Below are 24,835 nucleotides of genomic sequence, written 5' to 3'. Positions count from 1 at the left end.
ATTGACAGCTGAACAGCCACAGGCAAAAATGAGTATTTCTAACCATATAAACTGTTGCTGTAGGAGAACATGTCACCATCTGAGCCACCACTGCTCACCACTATGCAACCACTGTCATTTACATCCACACAACTGCAGTAACTGCCTTACACAAATCGATGCATATTATCTGCTGCATTGAGACCCACCTCTCTGACTCCTCTATCAACATCACTCAAGTCTGAGCACGTACACCCAAAATCTCTTGTAGAAAGGGCAATATAATCCCTGGATCCATCCAAGGCCAGGCTGGATGTGGCTCTGGGCAGCCAGGTCTTGTGGCTGGCAACCCTGCACACAGCAGGGGGTTGGAACTAAATGATCATTGTGGTCCTTTTCAACCCAGGCCATTCTATGATTCTATGATGTCAGGGTCATGAACACTCATCTGGGACCAGCTCTTCTTCAGCACGGAGTGATAGAGCAGCACAGCCACTCTATGGGATTAAGGAGTGCCCCTAGTCAGCATCAGAAAACCCAGAAGAGCATGAAGACTTTCTTCTGGAGCAACTGTGACTTATTAGTTGCTCTACCTACCTACCTACCCAGGAGGCCCAATACAGGTTAGGATTCTCTAGGTATGGGAATACTTACATTAGTAACTTTCATCCCAAAGATTTTTTCCCGGTTGTTGTAGAGAATTGCTAAATTCTGAAGCTCCTTCAGCTGCTTCCCGACCAGTCTTGCTTCGTTAGCCAAAGTATGAGCTTGTCTGATGTCCACCTGGACAGAAAATTCACCTACAGTCAGCTGGAAGAGAAAAGGCAGGCGTGAGGTGGGGCTGAGAACCTGAGTTCTGCAAATCTCAGCTTCCTGGTGTGCTCATTATATTCAAAGTTAAGATTTTTCCCAAACTCTGCCCCTGTTTCAGGGTCTTCCATGCAAGGTGAGCTCCCTGACTTCTCTTATTTCACCCTTGATGGCAGCACATCATGGAAGATGCTTTGTAGGGAACTGAGTACATAAGAAAGAAGTGCTTGTGATGCCCAAGAATCAGAATATTGTGTATTACTTTTGCAGAAAACACTGATTTTTCACCAGGAAGAGTACTGTATTAAAAAGTAAATTAAAAAAGAAAGTCCTAAATGAAAGCCCAACTACAATAAAAAGCAGAGGTTTCTTTTGGATAATTTTGGGCCCAATAATACATAGACCTAAAATCACTTAAATCTCATCTGAAGTTTTCCATGGGTAACCACAAGATGTTTGAAGCCCCCCCATCTCTGGACAGTTTATTGTCAGGAGTTTAATACCTTCATGTCCTCCAGTTTCTCTTCAAACATGTTGTGATCCATTAGTTGGATTTCACGGAATCTCTCTTCATCCTGCACGTGTTGGAGCTGAACAGCCTCCGTCTGCACAGCTATTTTCAGGGGCCAGTAACTTGCAGCCCACCTGCACTCACATGATGCCATGAGAGAAAGAGAGAGGCTTTTTGAGCATATGTTTGAAACGCTGAAAAGAACAGAATGAGAAAGCAGACTCCAACCAAACAGGGAAGCTTTACAAAAACAGAAATTCATGTGGTTTTGACAAACAAATCTTCCCAGTTTCTTGTTTCTTTGTAGCCCTTATGATGAGGCTATTGAATTTGAGAACTCTCAAGAGAGGTGGAGGGTCTTTTTAAGAGGTACAAATCTAGTAATCTTGCTGAAAAGCAGGAAGACAGCAAAACAACAGTAGGCATCCAGACGGAATGTCTTTCTTTGACTGTGTTCACAAAGAACTGGAACAAATGGGCTGAGAGTTTTGCATTTTAGCTTTTCAGGACTACTGATAAAACCAGTTTCCTGTTAAGCAGGGAAGTGAGAGACCAGGATAACCCAGATAAAGTGAAGCCCTGGCATTTGCAGAGTGCTCCAGGAAGCATGATGCAGATATAGGAGAGGCTGTCCAATGTGGCTGCTTATTCTAAGGCATGTTTCTTGGTTCTTACTTAGTCATTGCTCACTATTACTCCATTTGGACTCGTGAGCTTGTGCAACGCCAGATGCAAGCTCTGCATCATTACACTCAAGGCCATGGACCTGCCAAGCTCCTGGGGATGCAGCCACCACCTAATAGTGCTGCACGTGCCAGGTTTGGCCAGTAGACCCAATGCTAAGCTGTGCTAGAGCTGAGCTGCTTCTCTGTGGAGTTTCTGTGGGTTTTTGTTTGTGGGCTGTTAGTTTTTTTCTGCACTGTGCAAAGGTCTCCAAAAAACCAAGACAGAAGAGCTTTAATATGTTTAAACAGGTTAATAACTACCAGTTTGCCTTGGCCCAGGCCTGAAGGCAGCTTGAGTCCATGCTTCTCTGTAAGCTCCATTTCAAGAATTCAGTGCTCATATAGCAGAGTGGCACTTAAAGGTTCTGCTGGAGCTTTTGATAGACACATAGACCCTGAAGCACTCAGAGTAGCAATTGCTGCAAAGCGTCCCACTTTGACAGTGGGAGGAATGACACTCGTGCTCACTTGTCATTGAAATCTTCCTCGGTGAGATTGTAAAGGAATTCCTCCATGACTTTGTAATCTTCCATGACTTCACAAATCAGTTCCTGCACACGGTGAGAGAAACAGAGCAAAAAAGACACCTTTAGAACACGTTAATCCCAACACCGTTTTCATGAGGTGCCTTTGGAGGGCCTTAGTCACACAAGCTTAATGGGATGGAAGGCTGCTTCTCTGTTGTGTGAACAGTGGAAATGAATTTCCAAGCTCTCCTTCCACTAATGATCAAGCCACCGTATCTCTCTCTGTTCTACATGAGTGAAACGTGCTGGTCAGAAGTGGAGTGCTTTGGGTTATCCTCCAGCTTTGGGTTATCCTTCAGCTTTGGGTTATCCTCCAGGTTGTTCCCTTGGCATGCACAAGTCAGCTTACAGCTTGCTGCATTTGTTTATCGTGCACAACTGGAAAGAGACCTACTCAGCAAACTGCTTTGGGGTAACTCAGCATTAAGGTGTCCTATTAGAAGAAATTAGTTAAGCACTATAAGCATTTGGTAGCAGGAATGCTTTCTTGAAAGCAGTATTAATTTTCAATGTTTTTTAGTGTTATACATATTTAAAAATACAATTCTGATAGCTAGGAATCATATGGCCTTGCATACATAGACAAGTAAGTTTAAAACAATGGATTTTTGCTTGAGACACCAAACATTGCACTAACAAGTTTTCTCCCCACTGCCCTTGGTGCCCATGGGAAGAGCATGCCCTACCTCCTGCACAGCCAGCTGCTCAGGGACTGCCTTCATCCACTCCCGCAGCTCAGTCAGCTCCTCAATATTGTGTGGTGCCTCACGTATCCTCGAGCTGACAGCTCTGTACGCATCGCAGATCTGCAGGAGGACGAAGCAAAAAGACCATCAGGTGTGCAGCTTCAGCATGGGGCTAGCAAGCCTCATCTCATTGAGAACTGGAAGCAATAACTGTCTGTATTTCAGTCGTCTTCAGAGCAACTAGAAGGATATTTCAGCCTCCTATTAGGTGGAGGTTCTCAATCCACAGACACATTCCTATAAGATGGCAGGGGACTTACATCTCAAAAGATTTTTGTCAGGCACATAAATCATCTTTTGGTTGAGTCTGTGCATCTCTCCTCCTGATTTCTTTATTTATTAACAAATAACTCCAGCATAATCTTTCTCATTAATACGGGCTCAGTTGCTGCCTTTTGGCCATCTCACAAACACAGCAATTTCAAAAGCAGATGGACAAGACACTGACAGGCAACAGATCAAACCAGGTGACTTACATTCTTCACCCTTGCATGGAGGTTTTCAGCCAGTAAGTCCAACATGGCAGTGGCAAGTGCACTGTACTTTTTGGACAAGTTTGTCTTAACGCCTTCTACTCTGACACTGAAGGGACCAATGATGACAGAACTAGGTAGAGAATTGTCCAGGTTTTCCTTTTCAGACAAGTATGTGTTCACTATAGTCGTTACCTCCTGGGCAGATGGACATTGCTCTTGGTAGTCTCTGCAAGTAAAAGCACCAACAAAAGTAATCACGTAGCCCTTAAGTTTATCTGAATGCCCCTGCTGTTCAAAAGATGTCCAGACATGCCCACCCAAAGACATGAAGTTAATAAAGTGTTCACAGCTACTAGAACAGATCCTATTTGAATGCATACAACTTCTGTAGCCACAGACTGAGAGGCCACCAATGCCTTTTAGACATGTCTGCATAGGGAGTGAGGAGTGTGTTTATATCACAATAAAATACAAGAAGACACTGAATTGGTGTGCAGCTGGGGAACATTACAGGGGAGGAAGAGACAGGACAGACACAAACCTACAATGGATTTTAGAGCACAATAGGTGTGTCAACAGAGGAATATGAGCAAAAAAAAAATAATTTATCTGCAGGAAAGGAGTGGAAGAATGCTGGAAGAGGTGTTAAGGCAAGAGGAGAGGTAGAGCCAAAATTAAAGTGCAGGTATAAACAGGGGAAGATTAGAAAACAGTGTGTTCTGGGAAGACATAGGAGCCTGTCACACAGCATTTGTAAGTTACTGAATTTGGAATAACAAAAGAAAATGGGACTTCAGCTCCACTGTTTGTGCTGACTGGAGAAAAGATGCCAAAAAAAGACCATAAAGTAACTGGAGACTAAAGGACAGCATAGGTGTAAAGAGGAGCTTGGGCAGTGAAAACAATGAGGCTGAAACAGAAGAAAACATTACTTCCTACAGAATGTTATCAGCTTGAACAGACAGTGTTTGAAGGAGGTCAGAGTCAAGCATGCTAATTGGATTTTCAAACAGCATGAGTCATTTTTAGGGCCATTAATATCTCCAATTACACTTACAAACATGTCAGGAATGTGACTGCTCTAAGCACAAAGAAATTCTCACTGCCATCACCAATTTCCTCTAAAAACACGGACCACTGCCTGTGGCTGAAGGCTGCCTCTGATGTTATGGGCATCTGAGACACTTCATGCAGACTAGTGGGCTCAAAACAGGTCCTGCACTCTCACATGCATCCACACAACAGCTTCAGAGAAGGTTTGCTGTTTGTTTCAGAGGCACGGCTGCGATTCACCACTTACTTCAGGAAGAACTGGACATCACTGTTATGGAGCTCCAGGAAGTTCTCGTATTTCTTAGCATAGGCTTGGAGGGGGATCAGTGCCTTCTGAAGGGCAGACTGCACAGCCACACGCATTTCTTCCACTTCTGGTTCATGAAGGTCCACTGACTCCAGAAAGGGTGTCCCTGTGACAGGTATGTTCTCCACCACGTACTGGAAGAGGAGGGATAGAGCTCTTTCGGGACTAGCACAGCCAACCACGGTCCCCAAAGAAGAGGTGGCATCTTTGGGATGTCATCCTTCTACAGTGCCTCAGAAATTATTCTACCAGTGTCATGGTACACCCCAGAGAGAAGGATATAGAGAGCTTGGTCTTTTATAATAAATGGGAGAAGGATACATACGCAGAAAAGATCTGCACCACACTGCTGGCACTGGAATAGGTGCCAGTTCCTTTATGAACCTATTTTTGCTAGCTGCCATGAATTCAAAACAACCAGGCTACTTAGGACATAAAATCATAGAATCATAGAATCACCAAGGTTGGAAAAGACCTAAAAGCTCATCCAGTCCAACTGTTCACCTATTCCCAATAGCTCCCACTAAACCATGTCCTTCAACACAACACCCAGCCTTTCCTTGAACACCCCCAGGGTCAGTGACTCCACCACCTCCCTTGGCAATGTCTCTCCATTGAACCTGCTACTTCAAAAACAGAAGCCATGCAAAATAAAGGGGTGCACAGCATGGAGAAATCCTGTTAGAACTGTATTAGCACAGTGATGTGCCCAAACTAATTAAACTGGATTGCCCGCTACCGACTTCTGCAGCTGTCTCCCTCAGTATAGGCTTGAGGGTGTCTATGCCCAGCTGCAATACAGCCTGCACAGCTGTATCACTATGGATGCAGAATAGTCACCTTCTCCAGCTGTGGGATAGCGTGAGTCACCAGGATTCCCTTGTCCAACAGAGAAAGGAGGGATTCCTTAAAACTCTCTGCTGGGGGGCTGAAGTGAACACCACTGTCGTCGAGCACGAGGTCAATAGCAAAGATTGGATTCCTTCGAGGCCTGCAGTGGGAGGAGACGAGGAAGAGCAGGGATGTTTTTTGAGACGACAGTACACAACTGATGCTAATACCTAAACACCAAGAGATGAGAGCAGAGAAGAGGAGGACACCCCTATGCAGATCAAAACAAGAAAACTGCATTCTGGTGTTACCAGTAAGGGCATTGAGACCTCTCATCTGAGCAGGGAGAAGGAAGTGGCAATCATGACATCCTAAGACCCCCAACAGTGATCACCCTGTAGAGCTGCGTAAAGCACCTGCAGAAGACCTGCAGACACTTTTCAAAGCAGGCATTCATCCTTTTCAAAACACTCCCAAAATGCACTTCCCAGAAATGTATGGAGCACTTCCTCATCTCACGTGGCACCAGCCCAGATCACGATCAGCTGAAGTTAGCGTAAAGACTTCCACTGGTTTCAAAGTCTCTGGTAAAAGCCCCACATGAGTGGCTTCAGCTTCAAAACGTTCTATTTCTAAACCTCTCCTTTTAAAATGACAATTTTATTTTATTTTTTTTTTAATTTTAAAATACCCAGAGGAAAAAAAAAAAATGTGGGCACCTTGACTGAATTCAGTATTCTTTAGGACATATCTTAATCTTGAGTTTTAACACAAGAATGGAATTAAGCATCCATAATGCCTCTTGCATTCTTCTTCCTGGCCTCCAATAAGTAGTTAGCAGTAATTACTTGCTCCTTTGAGGACGCTGGACATGGTTAGTCTTTGGAACATTAAGGTAAGGTAACAGACCTTGGTTTTGCTGTGCTGTCTCATCTCACTAAATCAAGTACACTTGAAATCTGTACTAGCAGAACGACAATCTTTGTGTCAGGCTCCCAGACCCATGGGAGTATGTGAGGTGGGGGAGCAGGGAGCAGCCTAAACCCCTCCTGCAGTGCAAAGCTTGCTTGCAACGACAGTACTCAGAAAGGCAACGGCACTTCACTTTTCTGCTCTTTCCATCCTTTGACCTTCTTTTCTCTCCCTTCCTTACCTGTAGGGACTATTGATGAGGTCATCTCCCCATTCCATATCTTCTGAGCAATTCAAGATACCGTGGCAAGCATCCAGCAAAAACTGGATGAATCTGAGCAGTGAGCTCTGCACCAGGTAGCGCACCGAGTCCTGCAGGATGAATTTGACGCGCTCCATCAGCTTACGTAGTTTGGACATCTGGTAGACATCCCAGCTGCTCTGCTCCAGGTTGTACCAGCCTTTGCCTGCATTTCTCAGGCCGATCTTCACTGCGGTCGTGAGCGTATTGATCCAAGTATCCTTGAGAAAAGCCTGCACCTAGGGCAGAGAAACAAAGTGAACTGTGTCATCTTCCAAGGGCTGATGAAAAAGCAGTATGGTCGGGATAGCTGGGTCTCTCTGTGCAAAGTAACTGAGTAGCACTATTTTAGCTGTGGTGGCTCTCCATGCACACACATGTGGCATCTGCCTCAGCGTACACCTTCACTGATAGACATACAAAAAGAAAGCCCAATATTAAAAAGCAGGAGAGCTCTGTTCTTTCTTTTCATACAGTCTTCCCTTTTTGTTCTCTTTTCTATTGAGCAGTATCCCTGGAGCTGTCTGTGTCAGGGTCTCTCATAAAAAGTTGCATAGACAGTATGATGAGCAAGTAAAGGACACACTGTTGTCTTCTCTTGACAAGTGAGGAGAAGGAGGGAAGTAGCCAAGGGCAGCGAGCAGCCTGCAGTGTTTTCTTTTATTAAAATACCACCAAGTGTCACTTCTGCTCCACAGGCAGCTGCTGCTTGTATGCAATAACACAACCTCAGTCACTCTGCAGATGACAGCACTGCCAAGCTGAAGCAGCGTGGAACTGGGAAGGACCCATACCTGCTCTCTGCCCCGATTTACTGCAGAAGCATCAGTAAGCTGTGTACTGTGCATGGCCATGTTCCAGTGTGCAAAGTGCTGTCCTCATTTAGAGAGCGTGAAAATCTTCTGGTGAGAGTTATTACAGAGCTGCAATTTTTTTTTTTGTCCTAGTCTATTGGCATTGCAAGCGGAGTAATCTAATTAAGTACATAAAGAACATAGAGTGTAGGAAAGCATTACCCCCATGAGCCTTCAGGAGAAATCAGAGCTCTTATGCTTTGCAGCTGAAGGGATGGGGAAATAAAAGCAAATGGGAAACCTGTAATTGCCAATCAGGACTGCAATCTGCATGAGAAAAGGAAGAGGAAAAAGGGGTTCTGCAGCCCTATGTGGCCACTTGACTGAGGCATGACCAAGCTCATGGACAGCACTGGCTGACGCTGCCTAGAGGGCCTACGGCTCCTCTCACCTGAGTGAAGGTCTGGGTCTGAATCTCTTCAAATTCCTCCAAGCTGACATGCTCAGCTAAGCTTGTGTTAAACAGAGACATGGAAGCTGCCTTGTTGCACTCATCTTGCACCTGCAAAAGGACGAGGACGGCTTCTGGCTTTGTCAGGAGCGAGACAAAATTGAAGGCTGCTTGCTGTTTGCCAAAAGGATAGTCTGGGATGCAGATGAGCCCTGGCAACAAACAAAAGAACACATTACTGCCTGCAAGGGCATCTCAGTTTCTGCTATGGAGGAAGAGTACAGCCCTGTTTTAGGACACAGTTTGTGAGAAGGACTTGCCCCAGGTAGACTCATGCAGTTTCAGTAGATGGCTGGATGAAAGAGTGGCTGTTCTGCAGCAGTGACTTTCTGAACGCTTCCATAAGGGGCTGAGAGGAACTCGTGGTCCTCAATGCTCCCAAAACTTTGGCTCATGACATTTCCTTGATTGAGAGAACAGGACTGGCAAAATCTCCTCATTGAAGATACAGCTGAGTCATCAGTGAGAGGCTACTTATGAGCCATGTCAAGGTGTTCCAATTTTTGGAAGATTTATTGCACAAGATACTCTCTCTTATGTAGTCATGTCACACAAGTGTGAGAGCCTGAAAGAAAGAGCCTGAAAGAGCCTGAAAGAGCCTGAGTTCTTCCATGTCTGAGGTATGCCACAGCCGAGCACAGCAAACAGAAGGAAGTCAGTCCTAGCTTATTGCAGTGAAAGACAGGTAATTATACCACCATGCATTTGGTGCCATTGAGGGTGCAGATTTACTGCAGCTTAGATGATGGATGATAACGTGTTACAGGAAGGTAACATGAACATGCAAGTACACCCCAAAAAAGAGGGGGCATACTCAAAAGTCTGGTAACATTTCCTCCTGCTGTCCCTTATGAGCACTAATCACCACTGTGAACCTGAGAGTTTCTGCAACAAAGCACAAATCCTATCACAGAGATTCTACAAGCATGCCACATTCAAACTGCTCCACCATTTCCCATACCTTTCTCTGGTACTTTCCTCTCCTCTTTGTCTGGCAGGGTGACATAAGAAAATATCTGAGGTTTGGAAGTGATTGCTCTGTCAAAGATCATCCTGTTCATAGCGCGCTCATAGTCTAATTTCACTTCTTTCTCCAGACAGCCCAAGCAGCCTAACACTCTGTTACAAGACATGGAAACAATGGTAACCCACAGTGTCAGAACAGAAGCCAGATTGTAGCTCTACTGCAAAACCCACCTTTCCTCCCTCCCTCCCTCCCGTATTTGCTCACTTACTACACACTAAGACAGCTGGAACAGCCAGCAGAGCTTACAATCAGACATTTAAGTGAGGACCTGAAACTAGGACTGCAGCTTTCTTAAGTGTCTTTTCAGATCAATGCAAAATCTCCACTGAGGGCATGCAGACTGAGCAGCATTACAGAGAGAGGTGTAAATAACCAAGAACTGAAGAAGCTTGCTTGCAATTCTGGAAGAGCTGGGCTATCTGGGACATCCCCCCAGCTGCCTCCTGCTGAGCATCTATGCATTTATGATATGTTCTAGTTTCCTCAGCTAGAACATGCATGTAGGTGCTGAAGCCCTGCTCTGCTTGACCTAGGCAATTGTCAGCTTCCACCTCAGGCAGGCATGGCACTTTTCTTTCTGCCTATATTTCTGCACACAGACAGAGCCTAATTACTCACCTGCTCTACCTCCAAGGTTCGCAGAGCATGAAGCCCCTCACACCTTCCTGTCTCTGAGCAGGGCAATAAGTCATGGCTGATTCTCAGCAACACCACTAATGGCTCATGATTCATCAACCCAGGGACTCTTAAAACGCCTCCCTGATATGAACTGCACCTCAGAGAGACACTTGATTATATTCAGGTGGAGATCTTCTGTTCCATTTGCTTCAGCCTGTGCAGATCTTTCGATTTGTTTATTAGAGCAGTTAACAGGTAGACGCGTCACCAGCAGACAACAGCCATTTCTCTGGAGACAGATGGTGGTCTGCAGATTAATTGAGAAATGACTGATCTGTGCCACCAGAAGCTCAGGAAGATAACAAGTTCAACCAGGGCATTTCTGTCCTACTTTCTGCTGCTGTAGGTCACTTAACTGCAGCTACAAGGATGTCTCAGTGGATCTGCATGCAAAGTGCATCTCCCTCACCTGGGAACACCAACAGATGACCCATCCTGCACAGATGCCACTGGGGCTCTCATCCTACTTAATTCTGGTGACTCTCTGGGTAAGAGAGTGATTTGCACATGCTGAAAACCAGGTGAAACCCATGGGCTGAGCTGGATGCTCTAGATCTGCCTCAAGTGCCTCTTGTTCCATCAATCTATGAAGTCCTACAATGTTAACTGGTTAAAGGCTGAGACCCAAGATAGGTACTTGATATTTTACCTGTTCTTCTTCAGTTTGGGTGTATGCAGAGCCCACAGCTTCATTTTCTCCAGGCTTGTCTCGCTGATGCTATTTAGTCCATCTGTAGGCATGCAGTCCACATACAGGTGATACAGGAGCAGCATCTGTGTCTTTTTACGCAAGAAGTTGGCAGAAACTATTCTCTGTGCAAACACCTGAGGATCTTCAGCCAGAAACATCAGATGAACTCGTGGCACCCAGTACTGACATGGCAGCAGCGGGGCTCTTTCTGAAAAATGAAAATAAGGTTTACAAAATCCTACAGGGAACACAAAACTCAGAACGGTTCGCAATGCTGACAGCAGCTATTTGATGGACAACGTAATTGGGTCAGCTTAATAGAGATCAAAGTGAAGGACCAAGTCAGGACAGCAGGAAGCAAGGAGCATGAAATTAGCAGCATCTCCAAGTTTTTCAAAAGGTGAACGTTTGATCTTAATCTGCCCATGACCCCCCCCAAAATGGTGCTGGCTCAAAGACCAATGTTTCACTTGTTACGAAGGCAGAGAAGGGGGGAGACAGAAAAAGGTAGGAATTCCATAGGGAAGCCCTCAAATAGGTTGTGAAAATGAGGCATGAAGGTCTCTCCCATGAAGGTTTTTCAGGACAGGCTAAACAGATACGTGTCAAGAATAACATTGAGAGGATTAAATGACTTCTTGCCATCACTCCCATCTCTGCCTAGGAACATTGTGAGTAACGTACTGCCTTTCAGGATATGTGCCAGTTCCCCCAAAGCCTTACTTGCACCACCTTCTGCAGTTTTTCCTCCATTAAGGATGGGTCTCCCTTCTTCATCACGCACCAACCCATTTTTATCTAACTTATGCACCAAATAGAGCTTCATCTGCTTGTCATAATCCAGAACACCAACATCAATCCACTTGTAGGTTAACTTCTGGCTGTTGGGGTCCTCTGAGAAGAGAATCAAGGATTAAAACAGGGTTAGTTTTTCTAACTATCCTAATAGGGCTTTTTTAGCCCTTTTCCTGATGGCTATAGCAAATAGACTTTCCTGATCAGAGTGATAAGGCTGCAGTGAAATCAACTTATTAGCTTGAATCTCTGTCAATCTCGGATCAATACCGCTGTGATAACTGAATAACTAACTCAAGTTTCACCACATAGCATTTCAAATTATTTGCACACCCCAGAGCACTCAATTTTCCTCCTCTGAGGAGTGATCAGGTGTGATGTTCCCCAGGGCAACTGTACACACACACATACACACAGCAAGAAGTCAGACACCTAAAATAAGGAAACAGTCAGACTAGGGCAGGACTGGCAGCCATCAAGATCCTCGATCTCTTGCTCTGACTGCTTGAACCTGATCAGTACAAGCTATTGCTTTTCTGCTATTCAGAGCTGCATTCATCAGAAACTACACACTCCCTTCTGCTGAATGGGCCCAACAATGGTTAGCAAAGCAGCATTTGAGAAGTAACTCATTCAGGCTTTACCGTGTCCCAGTACATCATCTGTAGGTAGAAGTGCTTTCCCAGGCACTGGCTTTCTGTCACGAGATCCTGGCTCCAGTCCTAGAGAGAGCCACTCTTCTGGAGTTCGACAGTCATATTCTTCATTGTCAAAGATCTAAAAAGCCACAAAGTGACTGAAATAAAGTCTTCGTGGTACAAAATTTAATGAAAGAAAAATCAGCGTGCACAACAGAACATCTCAAGCTGGAAGGGACCCACAAGGGCCAGCAAATCCAACTCCTGGCTCCACAGAGGACCACCCTAAAATCAAAACCTATGCATGAAAGTGTTGTCTCGAACTCAGGCAAGTTGGGGCCATGACCACTCTTGCCCTGAGGATCCTGTTCCGAATGCCCTATCATCCTGACAGTGAAGAATCTTCTTACAGCATCCCATCTACACTTTCCCTGATGCAGCTTCGTTTTGCTCCCTCAGGTTGATCACTGTTCACTAGAGAGCAGAGATCAGTGCCCAGTCCTCTCATGAGGAAGCTGTAGAAGTTTGTAGTTCCTGAACAGGCCACTAAAAGTGAAAGCAATTAAGGGCAAAAGCTGATATCTGACCAACAGCCTTCTCCCAAACAGCAATATCTTCACCTCTAGTTCTCCCCAAGGGAGAGATCAGCACGTGGATTAGTTCTGCACACACATTCTGCTGATTACTGCATTCAGAAACACCCAATAACAGCACAAACGACACTGTGGAACATCCTCAAGGAGTATTAGTTTAACAGAAAATGTGGTCACTCTGCAAAAGATGCTCACCATCGTGGGGATATCCTTCAGGGCCCAGTGTTCTAAAGCATGGGTGTCCAACCTTTTGGCTTGTGTGGGCCATACTGAGTGTGGTCTTGGGCTGCATATAATGCCTCCTATTTATTTCCATGAAAGTGGCAGCAGATACCAAGAGCACACTAACACTATTCAAAAGAGCAAATTCTCAGCTACAAAGCTGCATTTTTCAACAGTGCCACCATTAACTGCGTTTTTTCCAACCATGAACAAGAGCCTGTACTTGTAAAAACCTGTACCAGCAGTGGGTCACTTCTGCACAAACTATTGCCTCACTGTGCTCACATCTCCTGCTTGGTTTCCATAAACATTCAGCAAGTGTCAATGAATGTCAGCAGGTGCCATTTTTTTTCCACATGGAGGAATTCAATGACACACCTTTTCTTCATGTGCACTTCCATGACAGACACCATTCTGGCAGACTGCCCCTCTGCTGCCATCTGTCACACAACAGCACGTCCTGGAATACAGGTGGGAAGGTTGAATCTCTTCTGCCATCCCACCAACATCTGCCTATGACATCATGGGCCAACAGAATAAAAAAGGAGGCATCGCCTTTGGAGCAGCCTTCACAAAATAGATTACACAGTTAATGTAGGTGAAAGTAACAAAACTTATATTGTTATTTATTTGCAGAGCAGGGGCTGGCCACAGTGCCAGGCTGCATGCAGCCTGCAGTTTGGACATGCCTGCTGTAAAGCACTTAATATTGTTATTGTCAAATCAGTATCCTGTGATCCTCAGAAACATCGTGCAGCGTAAGCAACGAGATCACAAGTGCCAAATGTGCTCTCCTACCTGTAGTGGGAGGCGGATGGGATATTTCTTCTCCTCGATAGCTGGTATGCTGTCAGGATCACAGTGCCTTGGTATCAGCTGATCGGAGTCAATCCCCTCGCTGGCTAAGAGCTGAGTGATATCCAGGGTGAGATACAGCTGTCTCCTCCTGTTGGGAATTGGATAAATGACCATTTAACACATCCAGAAGGGCTTCCAAACCTGTAACGCTGCACACCCTTACAGCAGGATGCAGCAGGATTCCCAGAAGGCAAAGGACATCATCAGAGCTTTAAAATCTAACAGCCCAACGCAATGAAAGCAGGGTTGCAGGAGCCTCCGTTGCCAGCCCACTCCTATTGCCAACAGTAACTTACCTGAGTCAGCTGTGGGCACTGATCTAAGGCAATGTGGAAATGCACCTGGTTTCAATCCAAAGCAGCTGCTGTCTGGATCAGCCCCACAGTGACAGAAAGCTGGATCACAGAACACTCTCAGGGACATAGAGGACTATGTCAGTGTTCTACTCTGTGGATCCTATCAGGGTTGATCTAAAATATTTTTCCAGCAGCTTGCTTTCTTCTCCAAAGAGACTTACGAGGTTGTTTTGTTTGTTTGTTTGTTTTCCCCCCCCCCTTCTCCTTTTTATTTTTTGTCAAATGCAAATCACTTCAGAGACCCACTTCAACAACTCCCTCAATACAGTTGGCTCAGCAGGCAGAACATGGATGTGCAGCAGGAAACCTGCAAGGAGCACTGGGGCCAGGAAGAAGCAGGAACTTGTGCAGCTTTTCTACTGCAAAGATGATGATGAGTAATTCTAAGTTAGCAAGTGCTGTCTGAGAGCTCAGAAGTGATACAAGTCCCATACAGTGTCCAAACTTTTAGGTTGTGCACCCCATCAGTAAAAATTTTTTGAACAGCCCTCCCATACATGTATTTTTATTTATAAATTATATACACATACTCAAAGACCAGTAGCACAGCAGGGCTGCTCTGAAAGCAATGCCTCTTACGTTATTACACTGGAACAGATGTCAGTGGGACATCAGGAGAGGTTGAACCTTCCCACCAATAATGCAAGTGCTTTTGTTGCGTGGCAGATGGCTGCAGAGGAGCAGTCTGACAGAATGGCATCTGACATGGAAGGGTGCATGAAACAAAAGTGTGCCACTGAATTCCTCCACGTGGAAAAAAATGGCACCCGCTGACATTCATTGACACTCACTGAATGTTTATGGACACCAGACAGTGGATGTCAGCACAGCAAGTCAGTGGATGGTGCATTTCAGCAGAGGTGACAGCAGTGTGAAATACAAGCCACGTTCCACACAGCCATGCAGATTGTTATAAACACAGCAATGCAGGCTCTTGTTCAGTGCTGGCAAAAAAAAATTAAAAATGCATAGCTAGTAGTGGTCACCATGTTGAAAAACACTGCTTTATAGCTGAGAATTTGCTCTATCAAAGTGTTTGCTCAGATGCAATAGCTGTGGGCACAAAAATGAAGGAAAAAAGCTGCTTAGCTTCAGAAAGCATCAGGTACACAGGGAGCTCCAGCAAAATCCCCTTGCCTCCACTGCCAATCCTTAAATGAGGTCTGGAAAGGGGTGGGGATCCTCGGGTACATTGCCACTCGGGTACATTGCATGCCCCTGGGTTGGCCCTGTCTTCCCACCAGATCCTCCATCACTGCTTCAAGCTGTGACTTAGTATCTCTGCTACACTCACCTCTCTATTTCAATACTCCGAGGGCACTGCCCTGGAAGCGTTTGGAAGGCAATCTGCACTTTGGGCTTAAACGACTGTTCAGGGAAATCGGACTGGATGAGGTGCTCAGTGGTTGGTCCAATCACTTGTGCATCCAGAAGATTCACAGTATCCTCAGGCATCTTGAAAGTCGTGACTGAGAGACAGAAACAAAGGTCTGAAAGCACCAGCCATCGCTCCACACCCACACACATGGCATGGAAGCCTCTATTGAGAGTGATTGTACCGAATTTTAGTATGTAGGGTACTGACCCGGCTTGGGAGGAACTTGTTTCCATTCCCAGCTTTGACACACGCTGCCAATACCATCACGTACAAAATTCTGTCTCTAGAGCAGCCTCAGAAAGGGGTGGGATTCCCCTGCTTCCCTGAGATGCTCTGAGAGAAAGATTCAGAGACAACATGGAGGAACTTTGAAGAGATGGCCATAAGGGGCTTGTGAAGAGTGCAGGAGAGAACAAACTGCTCAGGCCATCTTCACGTGCTACAGATCCTTCTCACACCTTACTTGGGACGAACCTCTCCTCAGTTACTGCTCAAACACACGTCCCACTCACATCAGCAGTGGTTTGAGATCCACACAAAGTAGAACAGCTAGCAGTCTCACCATTTGGCCAAGAGTTTTCAATGGAAACGTGCACAAAGCAAGAAGTATGTATTTCCAAGAATTGGCTAAAATTAAACCGTGTCATTTACTCCACAAGTAAACTAAATTGTTTACATTGCTAAACAAGCTGCAAAGAATAGAACAGAAGCAAAGTGGGAATTTGAAGCTTAACCTAAATTAAGTAATTGCATGCAAGCTTTAAAAAGCACTGTTCCCTAGACAGAGCTAAGCATTGAACCAAAAATAGATTTTGGTGGAACAAGAGCTCTTCATCTGCTGATTCTTCATTGATATTTGTAAATACTTGACTTGGCTTCAGGTTCTGGCTCACAAGCCACTGTTGTGGATGTCAAGCTCTGGTGCCAGGCTTTCACCCTGCTACATGTGCTCCTGCCTGCATCAGGGTGAATTCCACCGAATTCAAAGCAGTTGTGTACAGCAGCCAACAGTGCTGAAGCCAGACACGTTTCAGGATGATCAGGTACAGAGAGGGTCCTTTATTGCAGCCACCTGCCTTTCTTATGCAGCCCCAACACGACCCTTGTAGCTGTGCATTGTCTGCTCACCCAGAGAGGAGACAAACACTGACCCAACTCCCTTCTCTATTCCATTCTCTTAGGAAGGACTCCTTAAACAGAATAAGCAGGATCCTAACATTTGCATGGTCTACACCAATACTCAAGCTTACGGTGATTTTGAGGAATCCCTAAGATGTTTACTGCAGTTCCTTTAACCTCACACACATCTCTCACTTGGGGTCCTTACAGAACGGCCCTGATTTATATTTGTTGCCAGGGAGCACAGCTGTTCCAATTTTGTCACTCCACTGTTACAAAATCCATGGCACCATCCATTACAGCACTTTGTGCATTATCAACTATTTATGTCAATACTTAGTGTTTCATTTGCATCACATTTCCAGCTTTATAGCTTCTTCCTCCTTGAAGAAGCAGCAGATCATAAATAGAGATCTGTCTCCACTCATTAGAGATGAGTCTGTCTTGTCAAGACTCACTTGAGGATGCAATCATTTGTCCCCACTCATGAAAATAAATGTCACTTCCAAACACAGGAAGGTAGTATATACTTTTACCATCTTTCTCTAGCCCTAAAATCCTCTCTCATGCACACTTTCTCCCCACGCTGCCAGCCTATGATCCATCCCCCAGGAGGCTCTAGGGGCAGGGAGAGGCCTGCCAGATCATTCAGCTCTGTGCCTATGTTTGTGCACCCATAATACACACTCCTGTAAGCAGGTGGGACCAGCAGCTCAGTATGCACAAAGAGCCTTTGCAGCTCTTTGCACTCTGGGACACAGTTGGGTGCAGAATTAATAAGTGAGAGAGAACCACGATTTTGGCTATGGGTATCCAGCTACTGAATACAGCTTTAAAGAGTCCAGTTTCTGGATAGGCAGGGAAAAGGCATTGCTGGCTCCATACCCAGTGATAACACGTGTAAATTCAGTGCTCTCCTGGCATATGACACCACCAATCACCATACAACAAACTCCCATTGACAGCAGTGCAGTCTACCCAAACCTTGGGGGTGAAAATATTCTACCCAAACCTTGGGGGAGAAAAGGGAGCATGGTTTTACCATGTGGTCAGATCACTTTCCTCTACCTCTAGATGAAATTCATTTTTTCAGGCGATACTCAGGCATCTTAGCACCTTTCCTGGCACTGGCAGGGGAAGGAAAGCAGTGCACTAAGCTATAGCCTCAGCCTAGTTGTGAGCACACTCAGTGTAAGCATCCATAAGGGTTATGGCCCATATCCTGCTGTACCACCTCTCAGTGTATTTACCTTTAGGGCTGTGCTGTTCGAGGTCCGCCTGATTTAGCAAAGAAGGGTACGCACGGGGTGCAGCATAAACAGCCTGAAATGCAGTGAGAGAAATGTGAGAGCAGTTACAGCACAGCGGGAGGGGGGGTTTCTGGGTCAAGACAGAGAGTGAGACAATGAAACTCACTTTACCAGAACTTTAGGGATAAATGTGACTGTCAGTAACAACCAGAAGAGGCACACACTCCTGGAAACTTAAGGCCAATGCACAGAGAAGGGGATTTGCCAGCAGAATGCAGCCTGAAGTCAACTCAAATTGTGGATGGAGGGTTGATGAGGTAAGCAATCATCAGGGTTTTACTTCCAAACATTTTCTGCAGTCATAACTGCTCTGCCTTGCCTGCCTTACTGGTAACCTAAACACAGCTACGTCATGAAGACTCACATAGCACTGGCTATAAGGGAAGCAGAACATCTATGACCAGGAAAAACCTCAAGGCTTCACTTTGTAAGGGTCAAGGACTTGCACAAAGGCCTCTGACAGAACTGAAGGGCTGGGATGAGCTGGGATGAAAGCCGTGTTTCTCCACACCAGGTGCAGCTTGTTTTTGTTTCATTTAAGAAAGTCCACGGTAGAAAAAAGAACTGCTCTTTGCACTTACCTCTGAGATGCTGGAGGCTTCTGGAGTGGGGACACCAGAACTATAAGCCTTTTGTCTAACAGTTGAGGACTTTTTTGCCCCCTGGTTGCAGCTATCAGGAAGCAACAAACGCCTTCCTGGTCTGTGGTTCTGACATGAAGCCTCACGGCTGGTACTGGGAGGTTTGGGGCTCCTGCCCAGGGAATTCATCAAATCCTTGTTTACTTCATCCATCTTTTTAGGAGAATGACACTGCAATGCAATCCTGGGCTTTCTAGAGCGAAAAGACATTGAGCCAGTTAAACACTCCATCCTTGGCACTCCTCCACACCCTCCCACTGTGCTGGATATTGTGGGCTTGCTAAGATGAGCGGGTAACAAGGTTGGTTCGACTCCCTGCTTGGGTACCAAGTGCTGCCTTCATGATCTGGGGGCCATCAGTCTCACACAGCTGACTGGATGGCTCAGCAACCCTGGGGAAAGAGTGTTTTATTATGCCAAATGGGTTCTAGAGGGGAAAACCAGCAGCATACACATGAAAAACCGCTTTCCTGAAGCAGCAGGGGCTTCCTGGATCATGGCAGCACTCTAAAGGCTGCCAGGAGGATCTGAGTCAACTGGGACTACAACAGAAGTGCTACTTTTGCTGCACCAAAATCCCTTAAAAACCTTGTCACACTTGACTCCAGTGGGGGCAGGCCACAGCCTGGATACCAACACAGCTCCCAGATGTGAGGCCTGGCCTTTTCATTTAAATAATTCAGGAGAGATGTTTAAGCATTGCCTGACGAATATTAAAATATAGCCAGAAGCTCCTCTCCCTCTCTCTCTCCTCCTGCAGGGGATATTTTTGCTGGTGATCTCAGCTCACAAATAATTCCTATTCTTCCACTCTGGGAGATGCAAGTCCAGGCAAATATCACAGCTGTACGGCTGTATTTTATAAAAACCTTCATGCACAGAGAGATACTAATTAAGAGCAGCCCTCAGACTTCTGACAGGATGGTAATGCAGCCCTTGATTTTAGACTTGTCTAAACACAGAGGTGACTACAGTCACTAATTAGTAGAGCTAAAGCGACACAAGCCCCTCCAGCCTGCAACACACGTACTGACAGAACGATGTGCACAAACCTGCCAAGCTTTTCCCTATAAATTATGAGTCAAAGCCTTCTGTGGTGTCTCTCAAGGATATCTGGAGTGTGATACAGCTTATTCATTAATTCCTGCTCAGGGCTAGACCCCAGCTCCTCACCCAGCCCTACCCGAGGCTGTTTGTGCCCTGCACCCTTCCTAACACTCATGCATCCACCTCAGTCACTCCTGGAGGCCAAGTCCCTGCAACAGACTGCTAAACGGGGGTCCTCCAGCACAGCTGCAGCTAATCCTTACAAAGATCCTGCCTGCTCTTGTTGGCCACAGCTGGTGTGGTGCCTGCCTGGAGTCTTGTTCTCACTTGGAGATTGCAATGAATGGAGTGGAAAACGATGCCCATCCCACACTCTCTGTCAGAAGGGAATTTTTCCCCCCTGAATTTCACCTTGCTGTCCATCTGCACGAATGAATCAGGTACACACAGCGGAGAAAGCATTACATGCATGCCTGAGATAAGAGGGAACAACTGTGCAGGTTTATTACCGTAGGTTCAAGCCAGTGCACAATTTTGAGAGGTTGAGGCAAAAAAGAAATCGGATAATAAATCAAGGTTACCATGATGCGAATCCTTTAAGTGACACACAGCAAACAGATTGCAGAGGTCTGGGAGACAAGATCAATAATACTCCCTCCCCTCCTTTGAGCTAGAAAACCTCAAATCTTTCTCCTCCTAGCTTCTCTCTGGCGCAAGAACTGCAACTTCAGACCCTGAAGAATGAATTTTCCATGGAGGATTTTGGTTTTATTAGTTATTTTATGCTCTGGCCATATCTATTTTAGCAGCCCAGCAGGATTGATTGGTATCGGCCAAGATCCAAGGATTCCTGCCGAATCACTGCTGGGCTCCATCAGGCCGGCTGTTTGGGCACACCAACCAGCAGCAGTGCGGAACAAAGCCCACCTGAGCATCCCTCCTGGGAGAGGGGAGGTGGCAGTGCAACTTGCAGTACTTTGACCTTTTAAGACCTGAATCCACAGCCCATCCAATTCCAAAGCTATCTCCATAAGGAAAGGCTCATCCAAACCCTGAGTCTACTCGCCTTTTTGCAAGACTGGCAATCTCTGCCTGGATCCCTGTGTGTTCACTCACACCTCCACAAAACCCTGAATCCTCCTCTCAACAATCAGACAAAACCCTCCTCGGTTTCCAGCTCTTCTGAAGCCTCCACCATGCACCTGCAGCTGCACAGAGGGAGGGTTGGGTGTTTAGAGCTGCTGCCACCAAACTGACACATCACACCCAAAATAAACAACAAAAGCAAGCCTCCAACATGTTATATGTTACCAAACATGCATACGAGTAAAACAGCTTGTCTGTACATGATACAGCTTGTGGAGAGAGAGAGAACTGCTAAATACAAAGGGAATGCTTCTTTCTGGCCAGCACTCCTCCCAGAGCTCAGCAGGGAAGCTGGTGCTCCCAACAGCTCTAGGAACGTTCTCTGTATTGGTTTAAAAAGTGAGATCCACTCTCTTTTACTCAGCCTAGATGCTGTGTGCAGGGGCCTTTTGTGAGCAACCAGTTCTTCCCTAGCCTCCAGCTCCCCCAGAAATAACAGAGGATGTTTTCCCAAATCTTCACCCTAGGGTGGCCCCGGATGCCTGGGCAGAGGGCACGTTGTGTGTTACCAAGGCTGTTGGCAGCCTAAGGTTTCAGACAGATCTGCTAGAGCAACCTCAGCCAGCGTGAAACAGACAGTGCTCAGGGTTTTCTTTGCTGCCCAAGAGATGCTGAAGCAAAGCTGTACACTGGCACAAGCCCTGTCTGTGTCACACTCCAGCTGCGTGCCACCACTGCTTGGAGCACAACTCTCCGAGCAGTCAGGGTTTGAGCTGCCGACAAGGAGAGCTTTAAGCCAACAAGCCTTCCCATTTTAGCCACAGAAAGCCTGGAAAACCTCCTCTTTCCTGCCTGAACATCAGCTCAGTCAGGCCCTCTCACACCTGAAAAGCATCTTTCCTACCTACACAGGCATGCTGCTCTGTGCTAAATGGAGGTATTTAAACCAGAGCACGTTTTAATGGCCCAGCCGGTACGTCAGTGACAGTGCCTGTGCCTCATCGTGGCAAAACTATAATTACAATTTCTCGGCAAATCCGGGCTTTTACACATCCTCCAAGTCAACCTCCCACGTGTCTCCAACGTCTGGCGGAGCAGGTTGATCCGCTGCCTCTGCGTCTTTCTCTGCTTCGGTCCAAAGCGTCAACAAAACGGACTCAGCCTCTTTCCTTCCACACAGCGTTCAAAACGGCCTAAAAACTGAGACGGAAGAAAAGCGCTTAAGAACCGAGCCGACCCCTAGGCAAGGCTGCCGACTGACATCCGCCCCTCTGCCTTCCGCCTCACCGAACCCGAGCCCGGTTCCGCTCCCCTGGCCCTCTCGGAGCCGACCCGCCGTACCCGTCTCGCGGAGAGCCGCTGCTGAGCGCTGCTAACCGGCGTCCCGTCGTTAGGGGAGGGGCGGCCGCTACCATCCGTCGGGAGGGGCTCGTCGGGGCCGCCCGGGCCGTGCGAGCGGCGGCTGCGGTTGGAGGGACGCGGGGCGGGTGGCATTGAGCCGCTGTGCCGCCACGGGGTCACGTCGGAGCGAGCACGGAGACAGCAGAGATCCACCGCAGAACGCGTCTGCCAGCAACGAGCCGCCGCAGAGCGACCAGACAGCCCTTGTGTCAACAGAGAACTGCTTACAGAGATCCCTCTGCCACCACAGAACGTTTCTGCCAGTGCAGAGCCATCAAGAGCCCCTCTGTCGCTACAGAGCCACCGCACAACCACTGGCAGAGCCACCACAGAACACCTCTGCCACCATACAGCCACCACACAGCCCTGGCTGCCCCCGCTGCTACCACAGAGCGCCCAGCACAGCCATGGAGTGCCACCACCACCACCAGCCCACCCCTGAGTTCCCACCATCACCCAAGAACCGCTGTCACCAAAACACCACTAGGAAGACACCAGTGTCATCAAAAGGGAATAGCAGCTACCGTCAAGCTATCTCAGGGACAGCGTTGCCACTACAGAGCTGCCACCACCACCACCACCACAGGGTCAGCACAGAGACTCCATAGGGCCATCACAGAGCCACCATTGCTACAGAGCCATCACAGATCCACTAGCAGAGACCACCTGCCTCCCAGGGGTTATTTATAGTGGAGCTGATGTACCTATGGACATCCTAGGCCACCACACCTAACTCCACCTGGAGAACATATAATGACTAAGTGGGGGGCAGGTGGCACTGGGTTCAGCTGGGAGACACCCAGCAATGCAAAGGGCGGCAGGGGAAGCATCCTGCCCCCTCCACACTCAGCCCAAACCTACGAGAGAGGGACAGGTTTGGCTGCTCAGGGGACAAGCGGGGCTCCCCGTGTGGTCCTGTCCGGGGGCACGGGGGGCTGTGCCACCAGGAGGCAGCAGAACCCAGGCAATGAGCATCTCACCGTGCCCCGTGTGGGGTTCGTGTCATCCTGAAGTTTGCTGGACAAACCCCCAGGAGTAAGTTCTCCATTATGCCGCTGGCCCCGTGCTTTATTTAATCAAGGCTTTCTTCGATTAAGTGTAATGTGATTATGGTTCTTTGCAGGAGGTCCCAGGGGTGACATTGCAGACTGTGACTCTTGGCCCAGAGGACTCAAAGGGAGAGCTCCACTGTGCTCTCCTGGACAGCCCTGTGCCCCCTGCGGCGGGTGCAGATTCACAGCAGGGCCTTGCCGTCCCCCTGGTCAGCCGTGCTTCATTTCTGACCGAGCTTTCAAAGTATGACACAAAATGCTTCAGTGAGCCAGGAGATGAAAGCGGAGCTGTTTCAATCGGCTGGCCCTTCAGAAACCTGCCAGGCCAGAACTGAAAGCAGACAGGTGTGCGATTGACTGCGCTCTCCAGCACTGTGCTGCAGTGAGGTTTCATTTCCTGACCTGCCTTCAAAAGGCCCTCATGGTTCCCTAGAGACCCACTCCCCAGGTTGCAGCAGGGAGCACCCAAACCCTGTGCAGTTTCCAAAGTTTCAGCGCAGCTGCTTGCAGTGCTGCTGTCTCTGTGCTGCCCCCTCATCTCAGCCTGTGTTCAGATGCTGGCCCCAAAAGTTCAACGCTATCTTCCTTCCAACGCTTCTTCCTGCTCCTTTTCTACCGTGTGTTTTTTCTAGGCCACAGACCTTCCGGTACTTACAGCTGATGCTGAGTTCCCAAGAAACTGGTTCTCCAAAAACAAGCTCCTGAGCTCCTGCAGAACCAGCAGGAGTGACCAGGTCAGCGACTCACCTGGCACTGGTTGTAGTGCAGAGCTGGTTGGAGAGAAGGAAAACACCGCTCTCCCCATCTGACCAAGAAGACCATTGGGGTGGTGAGAGCGTGAGTGAGGCTAAGCAAAGTCTTGACCCACAGTGAGGGGCAGCTCTTGTCTCCCCCATCAAACCAGTTTCACTTAGGGGATGATTAGCATGTGGATAGGCACCAGGAAGGCAAACTGTGACACATGCTAGTGGTTTGCTCTTTCTATGCTGCTCCATTGACAACAGCCTGGCTCCTCTGCTTTCTGTTGTCCGTGAGCTTTTGCATCCGCCTTTCTTCCCCTCCCCTTTCAATCCTTTGGCTCTGAAACATCTATCCTAAACCGATAGCTCAGAAAATACCAGGGCAGTGCATTGCACACAAGTTCACTATTACAGGGAGCAGCCTTCCTCTAGTTATGGGAAGAATAACAAAATACCAAAGTGCCCAACTTGTGTGGACCTCTGAGATGATGCACTGGTTGTTTCATCACTTGCACCTCTCTGACGTGGGTGGCAGGCATCTTCAGATTTAGCAGTTTCCATACCTACCCCACACGCATCTTGCTGAAGGTGTAAACGATCCTCCAAACACGAGGCCACTGGAGAATAAGGCCCTAGATTTCTCTGTCTCCACACCTACGTGTGTTCCCACACACAAGAGAGCATTGATTTAGAGTAAAACACCACATGTTGACAATGTGA

The 24,835-nt window shown here is 47.2% G+C and overlaps 1 protein-coding gene across 1 annotated transcript in view; it reads right to left on the bottom strand.

Moving 5' to 3' along the window:
- Window positions 1–22,648, bottom strand: part of DNAH1 (dynein axonemal heavy chain 1) — a 72,521-nt gene extending 49,873 nt beyond the window's left edge. Inside the window, exons 1-19 of the mRNA XM_052678572.1 lie at window positions 22,210–22,648; window positions 21,945–22,122; window positions 18,730–18,982; window positions 18,089–18,161; window positions 15,636–15,810; window positions 13,926–14,073; window positions 12,319–12,451; window positions 11,603–11,773; window positions 10,838–11,087; window positions 9,445–9,602; window positions 8,424–8,635; window positions 7,119–7,417; window positions 5,975–6,125; window positions 5,075–5,268; window positions 3,775–4,000; window positions 3,239–3,358; window positions 2,494–2,576; window positions 1,293–1,434; window positions 634–789 (exon numbers count right to left, since the gene is read on the bottom strand). Coding sequence (XP_052534532.1) covers window positions 634–789; window positions 1,293–1,434; window positions 2,494–2,576; window positions 3,239–3,358; window positions 3,775–4,000; window positions 5,075–5,268; window positions 5,975–6,125; window positions 7,119–7,417; window positions 8,424–8,635; window positions 9,445–9,602; window positions 10,838–11,087; window positions 11,603–11,773; window positions 12,319–12,451; window positions 13,926–14,073; window positions 15,636–15,810; window positions 18,089–18,161; window positions 18,730–18,942 — 2,904 coding nt within the window. The 5' untranslated portion in view covers window positions 18,943–18,982; window positions 21,945–22,122; window positions 22,210–22,648. The remainder of the gene's footprint in view (window positions 1–633; window positions 790–1,292; window positions 1,435–2,493; window positions 2,577–3,238; window positions 3,359–3,774; window positions 4,001–5,074; window positions 5,269–5,974; window positions 6,126–7,118; window positions 7,418–8,423; window positions 8,636–9,444; window positions 9,603–10,837; window positions 11,088–11,602; window positions 11,774–12,318; window positions 12,452–13,925; window positions 14,074–15,635; window positions 15,811–18,088; window positions 18,162–18,729; window positions 18,983–21,944; window positions 22,123–22,209) is intronic.
- Between the last annotated feature and the right edge of the window lie 2,187 nt (window positions 22,649–24,835).

This window comes from Tympanuchus pallidicinctus, unplaced genomic scaffold (assembly GCF_026119805.1).
Source record: "Tympanuchus pallidicinctus isolate F22 unplaced genomic scaffold, pur_lepc_1.0 scaffold17, whole genome shotgun sequence".
Lineage (NCBI taxonomy): Eukaryota > Metazoa > Chordata > Aves > Galliformes > Phasianidae > Tympanuchus > Tympanuchus pallidicinctus.
The sequence above is the reverse complement of the archived record's forward strand: the minus strand, read 5'-3'. Positions and strand labels throughout refer to the sequence as shown.